Source organism: Labrus mixtus, chromosome 9, assembly GCF_963584025.1.
Source record: "Labrus mixtus chromosome 9, fLabMix1.1, whole genome shotgun sequence".
Classification (NCBI taxonomy): domain Eukaryota; kingdom Metazoa; phylum Chordata; class Actinopteri; order Labriformes; family Labridae; genus Labrus; species Labrus mixtus.
Genome location: NC_083620.1, coordinates 3,040,635 through 3,057,019, shown reverse-complemented (window position 1 = coordinate 3,057,019; position 16,385 = coordinate 3,040,635). Strand labels below are relative to the sequence as shown.

The 16,385-nt window shown below is 43.7% G+C and overlaps 1 protein-coding gene across 1 annotated transcript in view; it reads right to left on the bottom strand.

The window, feature by feature from the left end:
* The window catches only part of fat3a (FAT atypical cadherin 3a), a 122,915-nt gene that overhangs the window by 94,243 nt on the left and 12,287 nt on the right, over positions 1–16,385 (bottom strand). The window contains exon 2 of the mRNA XM_061045963.1: positions 8,395–11,730. Coding sequence (XP_060901946.1) covers positions 8,395–11,707 — 3,313 coding nt within the window. The 5' untranslated portion in view covers positions 11,708–11,730. The remainder of the gene's footprint in view (positions 1–8,394; positions 11,731–16,385) is intronic.

The following is a 16,385-nucleotide window of genomic DNA, read 5'->3' as shown; positions in this document are numbered from 1 at the left end:
CAGCCGTGTTGTGATGCATCAGATTGAGCAGGGAGCAAGAAAATAAAATAGAGCCTTTTATGTGATGTAGTTATGTTGTCTTGTCTTGTGTTGGAATATTACTCAAAAATAGCACGAAAATGATATAAGATAACAAAAAAAACATTTAGTGATATTTATACCTATTTTTCCTTCTTTTCCTTCTCTTCATCTTTAACTTTTCTTCCTCACTCTTTTTGGGTTCCAGGGCGCCCCCAATAGACAGCCAGCGCCCCTAGCATTTGCCTACACTGCCTATGCCACGGGCCAGCCCTGCATAGAGCAGAGCAGACACTGGTACTCGTTGGCAGCCTGTAATTATGATAAATGCAGTCATTAATTCTCCTAATTATGATAATAGAAGGAGGTGTGTGTGTGTGTAATATTGTGTGTTATTAGTGTGTCCTGATGGTCAAACATGTTAGAGAGAGAGAGAGAGAGAGAAAGAGAGAGAGAGAGGAGGATCTGTGGAGTCACTTCAGTTCATGAGAGTGTCTAAGACGAAGAAAACAAGACCTCTCCATGTTAACATGTTTACGAGTTAGCATCCATTACAGGAGACACATGTTTAAACTGTTTGTTCTCTCAGGCTAACAGATTTACAACATGCTCCGTGTTACCTCAACAACATAAAGGTGCTGTGCTTCCTTTGATTATTCTGAATGTGACACTAGAATCTGTCTTCATGCTTACAAACAGCCAGCGAGCAGATGTTGCAGTTCACATCAGGAAAACATGTTTTTTTCAAAATATATTTCGTAATCAACATTATCCTGTTTTCACACGCGCATCTAGCTCCTGAAATATTGTGTGAGCTGCATGTGTGAACGCATTGTTGTGTTAGCATGCTAATGCTAGCGATCTTTATTATGCTCGTATCTTCACACTGCATGTAAATTTACCTGAAATGAGCGTGATCTAGAAACACAGTTAAGCAGTGAGTACAGTATGTTATTCTTCTTTTCTCTAGTCCCTCAATTAAACAACTTTTATACACGAGGGGAGGAGTCAGCTGGCCGTCCGGGCGATGTAAACAAAGTGAAGATAGGACTCTGAAAACTCTGAAAACATCACAGACAGTGGGACTCGGGTGTTACACCCATTGTAGACAGTCATGACTCACAGAGTTATTTTCAGAGGATATACTTGATTTATATTACATTTAAGTGTGAACAATCACATATAAAGACTTTAAAGCTATTTTTTTCCCGATTGTGAATAAGTCAAATCACACGTAGCAGTCATAGAAAGGCAAAAGCTGTCGATATAGAATCAGAATTTGTTGCTTCACTGCTATTTCCAAGGCGTGCTTTTTTTTTATACATCATGTCATGCCACAGGAAGCGGGAAAATCTCCTGCTTTGATTGACATGAGAATAACAACTCAGGCAGATTTCAGAACCAGACTGTCTCAATTCTCATCATGATTGCATGTGTGAGACGTTGCCATTCGTGCAATTTGAACAGGAAGAGTCGTATTTATATCTGACCTCCTTGAACAGTGAGCTGCAGTGTACAGTTTCCCCTCTTATTCACGGCCCATACACAATTCTTCTTCATGCTTTGTTGTTTCTAAGAGGATTTATGAACACACACCAGAGGAGCTGCTATCACTACAAAGACTTCAGTCTACATAAATCACCTCTATAAAAACACAAACCACTCTGATAACACAACTTCACAAATACACAAGCAGACATGTTTCTGTACCACAGAAGAAGAAGACATGTGTGCCTGATATCATCTCTTTAGGTTGACCACCCAAGCAGCGCTGAAACATAACTGGGTCAGCACTTTTCATGTTTGGATTTCTCTAATGAGCTCACTGTATATGTCAGTTATTAAGTGTGTGACTGCGAGTGTGTTTACCCACGTCTCGCTGCCTCTACGTTAACTCCTGGCTGCTCATTCAAGCCTCTGCACAAAGCTGGTTTTGTAAGGAAACAAAGCTGCGGGCCTCCCCGCCTGTTAGAAATTAATCACTGCAGAAAAGGGGAGCCATGAATTCTCCTTCACCTCCTCCTCTTTTCTCTCATTCTCTTGTCAGAGCTCGGCGTTCCCAGGGAGAGCCGACGCCGAGGCTGCGAGTCTGCAGCGAGGAGCTTCCTGCAGAACAGAGGGGGCCGAGGATGACTAGGAGAAGGTTAGCCTTCCTCCGTGATGAAGTGTGAGAAAGTATCTGTGTGTTTGTGGGAAGTGAAGCCAATCCAGTTACTGCAGCTCCTGGCAGACTGCAGCACGTCGATGTTAACACACAACAACAGGAAGAAGAGGCTGCGTTCCCTCTCTGCAGCACGAAGCCGCCCACAAACTCATGATTTAGGTCGAGAGACATGTGAGGAAGAAACACCTACACTCCAACTGTCAGGATGAAAAAGAACTAAATACACAGTGAATAAAGAGCTCTTCAGAGCAGGAGACAGACGATCTACAGAGAGATGATGAGGGCAGGTCAAGTGTTCTGTAACATGAGACAAATATCTATCCTATTAAAATCATTCACCTTGGGGATTCAAACTACACTGTTAACAATAGCACTAAATAAAGTGATCCAATTATGATGTGTGTGTACATGCATCAAGCATTTAATCAGACCTGTCCTGCCAATCTTATCTGCCCGAAATAGCAGCAAAATAGGCCTCTTCTGCCTATTAACATAGATAAAAATGTGCTCTAAATTGAGAGAAATAGATCTCTATTCTTGCGTTCAGCAGGTACGTGTTTCTGTCAATGGCCATGTGTCAATAAAGTTTTTTCTCAGGAGTAAGATATATATTGAGATATGAGATATATGAGCAGAACTCAAGCCCTGCTGTGTGTTTTTTTTTTTTGCTCAGTTACTATTTTCGGCTTAGTTTTTGGTAAGCGTGCCAGAGTCAAAGTGCAAGTCGCCTCCACCTGTGTTGTAAACAAACACCGCTGTCGCTGCACGTGTCCAGATGTTGCTCCTTCACTCCCCCCTCCTCCCCTGATGCAACAGATATTTAATTCTCCTCCTCTCTCACATCTGTGACTTGGATGTTTGTTTTTGTATTTCACCATTTTCTTACTTTTCTTCTTGTCTACCTAATGAAGCTGCAAAATTACAAGTACTTAGTCGGCCTGCTGGAATCTGTAAACAGGGGAGAAGTAAAGGTCTGAAAGAGGACCTTCAGACATGCACAGTTATAATAATTTTACCCCAATCAGGAAGATACGATCGGATCAAGCATGTACATGGATATTGATCCGAACATAATTTATCCGGCATAAACCAACCCATTTCTTTCCGCATGAGCCCGATTGGATCAGTCTCTTCTGAGTGACGTGTTAACATGAAGCACTTGTATTCTGATCTGGCTTTTCTTCTGATTATATGTGTCCATGTAAACACAGCTACTGAGAGATGTACACAGCTGCTGCAAATAATAATGTTCTCTATCTGCAAACAGTGCTCAGATTCTGGTACCATCTATCACTCATGTGTAGCAGTGTTAGTAATATTGAGCAAAGCAACATAAAAAATGGCTTTAACAGGCAAAAACATGTTAGAACCAGATTCATTAGATCAGAAAACTTTATGAAGCCTTAGCGGGGAAACTCATTTGCCACCTGGTCACTCATAAAAAACAATATCGACAGCACAATCACAAAATACAAAAAGTCAATAAATAAATAAAAACACAACTGAGACCATTTGAGACATCATTTACAGCCATGAATCACAAAAATATTCATTAAAATATCACACTGCTGCTGGAACAAAGGACCTTCAGTACACACTGAGGCATCAGCAGTGAAGGAGCTTCGGAGGCCATTAAAAACACTTCTGCAAACGAGTGCCTTCAAAGATCAAACCAGTGTTTAGTCTGATCCTCGTTCTCTTCTCAAAGGTAACCTCAAGTGAGTCTGGGGTAATGCCAATCACAAAGTCCTATTTTTATCACACATATGCTACCCCCAGTGGATCATGTTGAATAGCGATCTGCTGAAACTGATGAAATGGATGATCTTAAGAGTACTAACTTAGTTAATAAAATGTTCTTAAGATCTCTCCAGTCTGTAACCCTACAGGTGTGTCATTGGTCACTCAGTTGGCTAAATGGCAGTTTTAAGTTAACACATATACTTCCTGTGTGAGGGGCGTCGGTATCCAAACATTGCATACTGTGGCAGTTTTTGATGTCTGTACAATACAGTGTTCAGGAGTGCAATTTTTATTAATTAAAAACAAGAAACTGTCCAATATTTGCCATCTAGAATTTCTATTTTTTGTTGTTGTTTCCTGTCAAAGCGTCTTTGAGTATTTAGAAAAGCGCTATATAAATCTAATTTATTATTATTATTATTTCTGCTGCTGTGGTATCAATCAGGTATTGATATCGTTTGACGTTTGAAATTCTGTTTTCCCGGCTGTTGTGAACAGCTGAAGCAGAGGCTGAATCTGGTGGATGATCCTGCTCAGACTGCTAACAGAAACCACAACGCTTCAGACACCAGAGATGTCTTCCTCTGTATAAGTGTTCAGAGTGTTCTTTGGAGATCAGAGACAGGTTAACTAAAGGCAGGAACAAAAACCCAACCAGGAAAAAGAAGCATTTAGTAGGTGAAGAAGAAGCTTCCTGAACAGCAGGGGGTCTGCTCAGGCCGTCAACGTATTCTAATCAGGGCTCAGACCTTTAATGTTAACCGCGGCTTCATAATAAATCAGATTCATTCTTTTTTAAAAGTTCCCTTTCTGTTTTATTTCTCCTAAAATGTAGATTGAATGTTTTCTGAATGTCTTGTTTTGAATGTATTTGTAGTGAAGCACTTTGTTAGCCTTGTGTCTAAAAGATGGGTGCTTCATTAAGGAACCTTTCTGTTGCTACAAGGTCAAAACATTCTCAGGATGTTGCTGTAAAAAAAAGCTTTTTAAATAATACGAATTTTACTGCACCGACCTTCAATCAAAGAATTTATTTAAAACGACTAAAGCCCTGTGTGTTTTAGCTCGGAGATAAACTTGCTTTTAACTACACGTGCACTTGCTGGCTGCCTCCCGTCCCCTTCATCTGTTTTTAGAGCGCCAGCAGTGCATGTCCTCAAAAATGAACTCCATCTGCAGTATGCTCATGAACAGTAGGGGGCAGTGTGGAGTCAGATACGTTTAACGAGCACAGAGGAATATGTTGGAGAAATATTATGCATGGTGGTATTATTTTACATCTGATCTTTGAATTATTATATTATTAACCTTAAGTGTTTCCATGTCTCTAGTTTACATCCTGGCTCCAGTTGTTCAAAAGTTATAAAATGATGTTTTTTCCCCCAAAAAGCGACATTATGAAACATGAAATATCCAATTCAAAGTAGCTGTGAGGATGAGCGAGAATTTTGGCTCCCCCTATGGACAAAGTATGTACTGTGAAGAACCCTTTAAAGCACTGGTAATCCAGATTTGGTGATCCTAAAAAGTCTGTACATGGATCAGGGCGATCCCTTCCAGTTTTTCTTTGAACAACCAGGATTAAAGTGATCTGGATTACTTTAAACCCTGTAGGAAAAAAATGTGGATTACCAAATCCGGATCATTTCTTTCCGGATTAACCTTTTGAACAAACGGGCCCTGAACGTACGGCCCGAGCTCTCTAGAGCAGTAGTTCTCAAATGGTGGGTCGCGGAGCCGTTTAAAAAAAAAAAAAAAAAAGTGTCCAAAAGTCTATGAAGAGCGAATAAAAACATGTTGATTTTGTTCCTTCTCTTTATCCCATCATGTTTGGTACCATCGGAGGTCAAAATGGCACTATTTTTAATTCAATAAATCTGATTGGTTGAAAAAAATATCAGAAATTTGGGTCACGATTTTCATGAAGTTATTGCTGGTGGGTCTTTAGGCTGGGAATTTGAGAACCACTGCTCTAGAGGTATCCTCCACTAACACATGTAGCACATGTTCAAATATAAATATACAGTTATGTTCATGATGCAGCTGGTGGTGCATGGGAACAAATTGTACAGAAAGTATATCTATGGCCTTAGGTGTGTTTGTACCTGTACCACTGTGTACACCCAAGCCTCACCCCCCTGACCACATTAGGATTCTCTAATTAAAATTAACCTTCAACATTACGGTTTACAGGGGTGGTCAGTGTGTCTCTGTGTGAATGTGTGTGTGTGCAGTGTGTGCAGTGTTTGCAGCTTGGGGCTGATTTATGAGGCTTGCCAACACTCAGCTAACAAGGGCCATAAATCGTCCCTCCACTCCTGCTCCTGTTCATCACCTGGGAACAACCACACCAGGTTAACAACCGTGTGTGTGTGTGTGTGTGTGTAAGAGAGAGTATGCCTGTGTGTGAGTATGTGTTGGACAAATAATAAGTGAAAGTCGTGCTCTCAGCCACCTTCAGTCCCTCAGGTGGAGGCTTGTTGAGGTGCAGAGTATTTTATTCACAGCTTATTTCACCGTCCGAGAGTGAGCCGCTGCAGCGTCCTCGGTCAGGGTGATGCAACAGGCTGAAAGTGAGAAGCCGCTACAGTGCTACTTTCCAAATAGAAATCCTGCACTCTATATGCACTTTATATCACATGTCAGTAAAAATTTTAAAACATTGTGGCAGACAAACTTGTTGATTGCATTAACACACACAATCTCCGTCAAAGCTTCTCTTAGATAAACCTCACAGATGTTTGAGGATATATATACAGATTAAGATGAAGGTAAACAGAGGTGTTTCCCCTTCAGGTGCAAGACTCTGGAAGGTGGATAAGGTGTTAATGCTGTTTGTAGCAGTGATGAGGTGTCAATACTGTCTGAGAGCTCGAAGCATAGACAGCTTTGACCAAAAAACACAGATACACCTACAAGTAAACCTGCAAATGTAAGACAGTTGAACTGGCTAACTTTCTTTACCATGGGTTACCCAAACACACATTTCCAACACGTATAGCCTCTATATGATCGTGATCAAAGTTCATTTTGTCATTTTATTTTAAAACAAAATTAACTATTGATATCAAAATTGATGCCTTCCACTATGTGCTTTTCCTAAGAGAAACAATATCCTGACTTTTTTTACATAAAGATTCAAACAATTTTACTTTATTCTGGTTAGACAAAAGCCGCACAAAAAAATCAAGCAAGAAAGAAGGTGACCGAAAAGCTGTTTTCAAACATGCGCTACTAAAAAATGGAAGACATTTCAAACAGTCTGCCCCTGAAACCCAAAAAGGTTGGTTGTTAACACAAATCCCTCACAGCCAGAGACTATCCCTGTCAGACTGGAGGGGTGGGGTGAGGGGGGTATCAGGAGGAAAACATGACGTAGAAAGAACAACGTGTAGCACATTCACAATGTCAACAAACGAGCTGTTTAGAACTTACTAGTGAACAGAAAACATAATGAAGCAGCTTCATTACGGCACTGAGATCATACTTTTGCGTACAGTCTATGGACATGTGCAGGTTGCAGGACATTGGCCCACTCTAACTTCACACTCAAATTTTACAAGGGGGCAGGAGTGAAAGGTCAGTGTAAAGTAAAATCAACTGTTGGCTGTCATAGAGACAGCTCACAATGAAATTTGACCAGTTTTCAGCAGTTTTTTGTTTAAGTTTGAAAGCACCATGAGACTTAAGACAAGTGAAGTCTTCATCAGATAAGTTAAATGGTAAATGGACTTGAGCTTGTAAATCACTTTTTTAGTCTTTTGACTATTCAAAGCACTTTTAAACCGCATGTCACACCTACCCATTCCCCCCCCCCCCCCACTTTGCTATCTAGTGAGACCATCAGTATTAACTAATACCATTCATATGCCGCAGAAGAAGCAGCGGGGGTAGTTTGGGGTTAAGTGTCTTGCCCAAGGACACATCGGACATGTTGCTGCAGGAACTGGGGATCGAACCCTCGACCTTCCGGTTGAGAGCCACGGCCACCCAAGTTGAGGTACAGCTTCAAGGATTCTATACCATCTAATGGCATGTGCATGCTAAACCTGTCACTTTTATGAAGCATTAGCTGAACACACCATGTAGAGCAGTGGGTCGAAATGACTAGATTACATACTAACTTCAGAAAGACAACAAGAAACTGGCGACACAACAGTTCAGGCAGCATGACTCTAAATGTGTTTTGGACATAGCCACAGGGTTCAATAGCTTATATATCGTCCAAACTTAACATCAATCAATAATATGATTAAACAGATCTACACCTTTAAAAGCTCCATCTTCATAACCAAGCCTATTTTTACAGTCTTCATCAGCAGGTCGACCAAAACATCTCATTATCTGATCAAAGTCTAATGAAGTCTGTTGTTTCAGTCTTTTCCAGTTTTATACGCTTTAATTTTAGGATTAAAGATTAAAAACGAAGAGGAAGAATACATCATATCAATAAAAGAAAGGAAACTCACCTGTCTCTTCATCAATGGAGAAGCGTCCGAGTCCGTTCCCGTCTCTGATGGAGTACTGGATTTCTCCGTCTCTGCCGGTGTCGTCATCGTTGGCGGTCACCTGCAGGAGGGTAGTTCCAATACGAGCGTTTTCTTTGATTAATCCTGTCAGTGCGAAGTGGGAAAAGTACGGGGCGTAGAGGTTTTCATTCACATCCACAACCTCGATCTCCACAAAGGTGACGGAGAGAAGAGACACTGGTCTCCCCTTGTCTTTGGCCTTCACCGTCAGGTTGTAAAACTGCTGCGTCTCGTAGTCCAGCTCCTTTGTGAGTCGAATAGCTCCGCTGGTCCGGTCGACGTCAAACCATCCGTTGTAGTCGTTTGCCAAAGAGTACCTCACCTGGCCTCCCAGACCCAAATCTGGGTCCTGGGTTTCCAACCAGGCCACTACAGTCCCTACAGGGAGATCCTCCAGAGCCCGGGCTCTGTACACACTGGGGATGAACAGCGGGGGGCAGTCGTTCACATCCTCCAGAATGATTTTCAGACTGGTCACAGAAAACTTCTGGCTCCCCCTCTCTGCCTTATCCCTTGCCTCGATCTTCAAGTTGAAAGCTGGAACAAACTCTCTATCCAGCTGGCCGGCGACGTACACAATCCCATTAGAGGAGTTGATACCAAACTGGGAAGTGCTGGTCAGAACGGAGTACGCAATCTCACCGTTTGGTCCCAGATCTTTGTCAGTCGCCTCGACCTGGATGACGTCTGTTCCAATGGCAGTGTTTTCAGGTATGATAACCTTATAGCCTCCATCTTGCAGAAACTGGGGAGCGTTATCATTACCGTCCTCTATGTAAACGGTGAGCAGACGCCAGGCGGATCTCTGAGGGAGGCCGAGGTCGTAGATGGTGAGATTGAGGAGGTAGCGATCCCTCTTTTCTCTGTCCATCGGCAGGAAGACGCTGATGAGGCCAGAGTCCATGTGGATGGTGAAACAGCTGTCGGTGTTTCCGTCGGAGATGGAGTACAGAATCTGACCGTTGAAGCCTGTGTCACCATCGTAGGCGTTCACCTTGAAAACGCTTGAGCCAACGTTCAGGTCTTCCCGAACAGCGATGTCCGTGGGGAAAGCTTTGTCGAACTGGGGCGTCTGCCGATTGACCGAGAAAAGGTCGATGAAACCTTCCTCCATTTTGGGCTTAGTGCCGGCTTTGGATTTTTTCAGTAACTTTTCGGCTAACTTTTGGGCAACTCTGGTCTCTTTGCAGTTGAAACTTTTTGGAGGAGCCTTCCCATGGACTACCGAGATGTTGACGAACATGGGGTCAGAGAAGCTCTCGCCGTCTGTGGCGGTTATTTTCAGACTAAAGACACCGTTCTTTGGGCTGGCTGCGGAAAGGGAACGCTGCAGTGAGAGGACCCCCGAATCTGGGTTCAGGTCAAAGTACCCCCACTCGTTCCCAGAGATAATCTTATACTTCACTAACTCTAACTCGTCGATATCGATGGCGGACATCGTGGTGATCACTTCATCTACAGGGAAGTCTCTGGTGATGACCCCCTGACATCCCACCCTCTCAAACAGAGGCTGGTTGTCGTTAATGTTTTCCAGGTGGACGGTGACGTTGACTTCACTCTCTCTCCTGTAAGGTGAGCCCCAGTCTGACGCCCGGACTACAAACACATAGCTCTCTGAGGAGGATTCAAAGTCCAGTTCTTTAGTAGTGCTGATGACACCGGAGAACTGATTGATCTTAAAAGGCAGCGGCTGCAGGCTGGAGATGCTGTAGGTTATATATCCATTCTCACCTTTATCCTCATCCACTGCCGACACTGTGAACACGTTTGTCCCGACTGGAACACTTTCATTCACCAGAACCTCATAAGAGGACTGATCAAACGTTGGCGTGTTGTCGTTGGCGTCGTCGACGGTTACCCGCACTTTCACTTTAAGCTCGCTGTCTATTTCCAACACCTCCAGGTTGTAGACATCCCGGCTCACCTGAGTGAACCAGTGGGCGGTGGAGATGACACCAGTCAGGGTGTTCATTTGAAAGAAAGCAGAGTCTGCAGAAGGAGTCAGGATATACTCTGCGTCGTCAGGCTCTGGTTTGAGTTTAACAGCAGCTACGATCGTGCCTGGCGGCGAGATTTCGTTCAGACTGACGTCATACACCTCCTTCTCAAATCTAGTATCTGCCGCCTGCCGTTTATTCACCTTAATGTGGACCACCTTCACAGAGGAGAACTTCTGAGGGGTCCCCCGGTCTTTAGCCTGCAGAGTCAGGTTACAGCCTTGAGGATAAGCCTCCCAGTTCACGGACTCAGACGCTTTTATGGCAAACTCGCCTTCATCAGATCTTTCTACAAAGAACTGCTCTGACGGGTCTCCCCCTACAATAACCACCGAGTCAATCTCTCCGTTCAGACCTTCGTCCAGGTCCTCCACGGTGACCATGGCATACACAGCGTTTTTATCCAGCCACGAGGGGCTGTGACTCACCACGTTCATGACGGGGGCGTGCTCGTTCATGCGCTCTACATGCACGAAAAGCTTGGCCGTGCTGCTGACGCCGTTATTCCCGTACAGCTTCATGCCGCGGTCCACGGCCAGGATCTCCAAGTCGTAGCGGTTCTGCTCGTCTGTGTTGAGCTTTCCGCTGAGAGAGACCACGCCACTGGTCGGATGGACGGCAAACAGCTCCATCTTCTCCTTAAAAAAATAGTAGAACTCCCCGTTGGAGCCTATGTCTGCGTCCGTGGCAGTGACTTGTGCTATGCTAGTCCTGAGGGGGGTGCTCTCGGCGATGGTGACGGAGTAGGTGGTGGGCGAGAAGAGCGGTCGCAGGTCGTTCATATCCAGGACCTGGATGCTGACTTTAGTCCAGGTCTCGAGGAGGGCCTCCCCCTTCACAGAGGCCTTCACCGTCAGGACATAGTTATCCTGAATCTCTCGGTTTAGGATGGCGGCGTTACCACCTTTAGTCCTTATGCGCAGGAAGCAGAAGTCTCCCAGCACGTACTCCTCGGCCTTGAAGAAGCCCTCATCGTCTCCCGACGTGACCCTGTAGCGGATCTCCCAGGAGCGCTGGGACAGGTGGATCCCCATTTTAACTTTACTGTTGGCGTAGGTGCGTGCCGCCGAGTTCTCGTAGACCGTGGCGTGGTAGACCGCCCGAGTGAAGCCGAAGTGGGGGCCATTCTGAGGGGCCGCCTGGATGTTCTGGCCCCTGCAGGGAGGAGGCTGGAAGAGAAGCAACGGCAGCAGCAGCAGGGCCAGGCCGAGGAGAGGGGCTTGCATGCCTGCCCACCGGCCCATGTTCAAATCCATCCCATCATCATCATCACTCCATCCTGAAACAGAGACACACACACAGACAGAGAGGTTAGTACCGGGGTAGGAAATGACAGACCTCACAGCTCTCTAATTATCCATGGGACTGCACATATTAATTGGAAGTGAAGAGGGGAGGGACCATGCTCTGTTACCCAGCAACCATAATGAAGGCTGACATCATCCCTGTGTGTGCTCTCTGGACACTGGCAGCCAATTGCAAGTTTCAGAAAAACCAGAGGTGGTTTGAGAAGGAACAAAATAATTGTACGGCTATGAAAGAGAAGAGCAACATCACCAAAACAAACTGAAAAAGAAAATAACCAAATGATGGGCTGCCTCAGCCTGACCCTATCATAACCCTTTCCTGAAATACACAGAGCTGCACGCCTGCCTTCTAAAAACATGTTACAGCTCCAGGAGCTGACCAGAGACGGTTTGAAACCCAGTCAAGTGGCTGCTGTGCACACATTTTGTGTTCTGAAGAAAGAAAATCCACAAATATGAGCCGGTCTGGGTTCTGGGAGAAAAGCCTGATCCGGTTAAAAAGCCGGGCTGTGGCCTGAGGAGGGCCACAGCGGTCTGCACTCTCATGACTCGGCACTTTCCACCACAGAGGGGCTGTTAAAGCGAGACCTAGTCCAAGTGCACTGATAATAACACACTGCAGAGGCTATATTTACACACTCATGTACGCACACACACACACACACACACACACACACACACACACACAGCCTATGAGACCTCAAACTTTTCTTGTATAAAACAGGAAAAGAATCCAGTGTTCACTTGTGTTTGAAAGAGAAAAAAAACTCTGCGTCTCTGTGAGTGTGACCACCAAAATCTTGTGAGAAACAATGCAGACCGAAATGAGCCGAGTTAAAACACAAACAGCATCATTCAAGGCGAAAAGAAGCCAAAAACTACATTTCAGTTTCCATCTGACCTTAAACTGTCATCTCTGTGTCAGCTTCACTCAGAGAGGCTGTGAGGGAGAGGAGGGGGGAGGAGGAGGGGGGGACATCAGCTTTACTGGGTCAGTACATCCCTCCTTTAAAAAGTAGAGCTGCGGGGGACACAGGAACCAGCCTGCATTAACCCTTCAAACCCCGGATTGCATCCTCATTATTCTGTCAGCTATTATATGACATATGTGTGCAGAAAATGTGTGCGTGTGTTAAAGTGATCCAAAATGTGAAGAACCATGTTGACATAACAAAATTGTAACTTGACTATTTTCATTTTTTTTATTTAAGTTTAGTGTCAAAATAAAAATGTGATTTTCTGATGCTGGTGAAAACAGGCTGCGTGTGGAACATTCTGGTTCTTCTGCTGCCGCTGGTGGCTGTGCTGCTGTTTTCTATTGTTACAAACCCACAAAACCAGAGAGGCTGTACACACACACACACACACACACACACACACACACACAGTGTTGCTGTGAGGACAGAGTGGTGGGGGGGCGGTGTTTTCTCCCTGTGGATAACAGTGATGAGCACAGAGTTCACATGAATCTGTCTGCAGGCTGAGTGTGTGTGTGTGTGTGTGTAAGAGGACAGAGGGACATGTAGTCCTCATTTTCTGTATTTCTGGTGCCATACACCTCACAGTGGGAGACTTTCCCTGGTGGAAGTGAAGGGGCCAGGAGGTCTCCTGAGGCAAGACAAGACGTAAAAGAAACAAGGTGGAAGTGGTGGACGAAGCGACTGAGTCCACTACACAACGCTATGAGAAGAGTTGCCCTTATTACACCGCTAGCTGTAGTGCGACACTATCACAATATCATCAAATGAGCTGAGAAGAACACAGCACACTGACTGGAGGATAGAAAACACTGCGTGCAGACAGTCTGTGGTCATGCATAGATCACAGGGAATGAAAGTCACCGCCCCCTCACACTCACTCCAGGTGAGTTCTCCTGATTATATCCTGCCGTGTGTTTTCACTTCCACTTCAGCTCACTCGGACTTCATGCAAAGAAATGACCAGGGGGCCTGGCTGGAGACACTCTGGATAAAGAGTGAAAAATGTGTCTGTTTGCATTCACACATGCAGCTCAACCACAAAAAGTGCAGGAGTTTTTCAGCAATTTTGTTCGTGTGACCAAGGAGAACAAACTTTTTGTATCACATTAGAAGATAAAGCTGACACGAGGTTACCATTACAAATGTTTTATCACAGTGTGAGCTTTAATATCTGTTAATCAGACCTGATGATCAAGAAGTAAAATCATGTCCACCCTCTGAGAACAGGAGAGCAGCAGCAGTGTGTGAGGTTTAAAACACCCTCACCTACCCACCCAAAGACACACACACAAACACACACACGGTTTGTTGATCTGTGTATAAAATGGGACTCTTATAGGTCTTTAAACGCAGTGTGCTGCCCTGACTTTTTATTTTTCCTCAAACAGGAACACAGCCTGCCAGCGTGAGATTATTTAATTGGTTCTCTATAAAACATAGACAGTTTTATTTACTCTGGTCTTCCTGCTTAGACTTTTATTATAGTCTTAAAATGCTGAAATCAGAAACAGTGAACTAAAAACACTTTCCAGCACATTCCAGCTTTAAGAGGAAATATAGGCATCCGCCCAGATTTTCATTAAAAAAGAGAACAACCTCAGCGCTCATAATGCTGATAACAAGCTGTGTTTAAAACCCCAGGTTGAGTTTACCTCTAAAAAAGATGCAAGAATGTTTTAATGTTTCTACTGACATGGTGACTCTCTTACAAAAGTTTTATTGAATCTGTCCTGAGTTTCTGTTTTGTTGAATGGTCTGGAAACCAATAACAGTTCAAATGGAAGTCTTGTCAAATGGCCAGAAACATCTCAGGGAGAAGTCAGAATGGGCCTCCTGGTCATTATCACAGGCAGGTCCATAAGAGTGCTGATGGTGTACGGGACTGACAGAATCATCCACAACAGAGTGGGTGTGATTTTGACCACAAAATCTGATGGAAACCTCAACCTCTTTTCTTGCACTTCTAATGCACATTTACACACATCCACAGTGCACTTTTTGCACATTTCCATTTGGTATAAATGTCAATTTCTGGATGAGTTTTGATTTCACAGTCGTTGTTCTTGTGTATTGTGTCAATCTGTTACCTCCATATTGGGAACATTGGGAAAGGTTGCCCCCCCCCCTGTCATTTAATCGTTACTCTCTGATGTCAAACTGCAGCTTTCCCATCTTAACCTCCTCTTCTCCCTCACTTCTCTCCCTTATAATAAACCGTTCTACAGGTCTGGAGCTCTAACGTTGCAGAGTGGATCTGAAGCGATCATCTAATATCAGATTCTTCTGAATATGTTTTTGATTTTGCACTGTTCATGTGCAGTGCGTTTGATGTAAATGAATTTGTTTGGGTTTGAGGCATCTCATCTGTTTTGTCCTTTTGCATGTGTTCATGAATTTACATTGTTCCTGAATTTGCTGCAATTTGTTTTCCTAATGTAAGTCGTCACGGCCGACACTCAGAATGAATGCACAAATGATGGAAAATGTGAAATGCTGGTTTAACACAATAAATACCTGATAGAAAAGAGAGAGCAAGAGGAGTGAGAGGGAGAGAGAGGCTGTATGCTTTCAATGTATGCACGTGTAAGGAATCATAGAAAAACATCTGGACTGATGAGATCCAATCAGCAGTGGATGTGTGTATGAAATAATCTGTTCACACTGGAGCACATCCAGAGTTTTCAAACACAAAGCGGGTCAGCGTCAGTTAATCAGGTCTCATTTTTAGGTTGATAAAGAACAGAGAAGTGTGGACGCCGGAAGAGAACTCAGATAAAGTGATGTGTGTAAAAGAAGACGCGGTTTGGTGGATGTTGTGTTTATGTCAACCACAGTGAGCGATCATAAAGTTCAACCCGAGAGACTCCAGATGGATCAATGAGATCGAGAGCTCAGACGGTGTTTAAAGGTTGGAAAATATAATCTTCTTTTAATAAACTTATCTCAGAGCAGCAGAGAGAAAGACAACCGGACAAAATAAGAACGCACACGGCATAAAGTATAAGTCAATAAAATAGTGACAATAAAAAGCCTGCTTTGAACTTCAATGTGATGCTAGTGAAAAACAAATGACATTAATACCTGCTGGTTACCAAGGCAACAAAAACACAAGTCCTAGTTGCCAAATAATGGGTAATTTCTTGTTTGCATTATCAAAATTTGCAGGCAAACTCCTGCACACTGTTTGCTTGCACTTTTTTCTTTAAGAAAAAACACAATGTTAGATTATTAGGTTTTTTCCTGTAAAGCTTTGACACTTTTCGATAACATGGCTTATTAAAATGACAGAGATCGTATCATTCTAGATGACTGTTAGAGTTTCGGTTTAGGAGTAAAACAGACAATGAATTTATTCAAGTAACACACTCAGGTTTGTTGTAGAAGACGACAACAGGGAAATTCTAGAGCAATGATAAGCCAGATTTTGTGTGTGAGTGTGTGTGTGTGTGTGTGTGTGTGTGTGTGTGTGTGTGTGTGTGTGTGTGTGATGTTAGACTCACTGAAGGTGAAATGTTCTTTCTTCAAACTTTGTGTTTGAAAGTGCACACACACTGAAAATCTTCAAATGAGTCTGCTGCTCTGAAGAGTATAATTACAGTTTCTATACAAGGAAACCCCACAAGGCTGAGTCTGCTAAATGTCTGCCT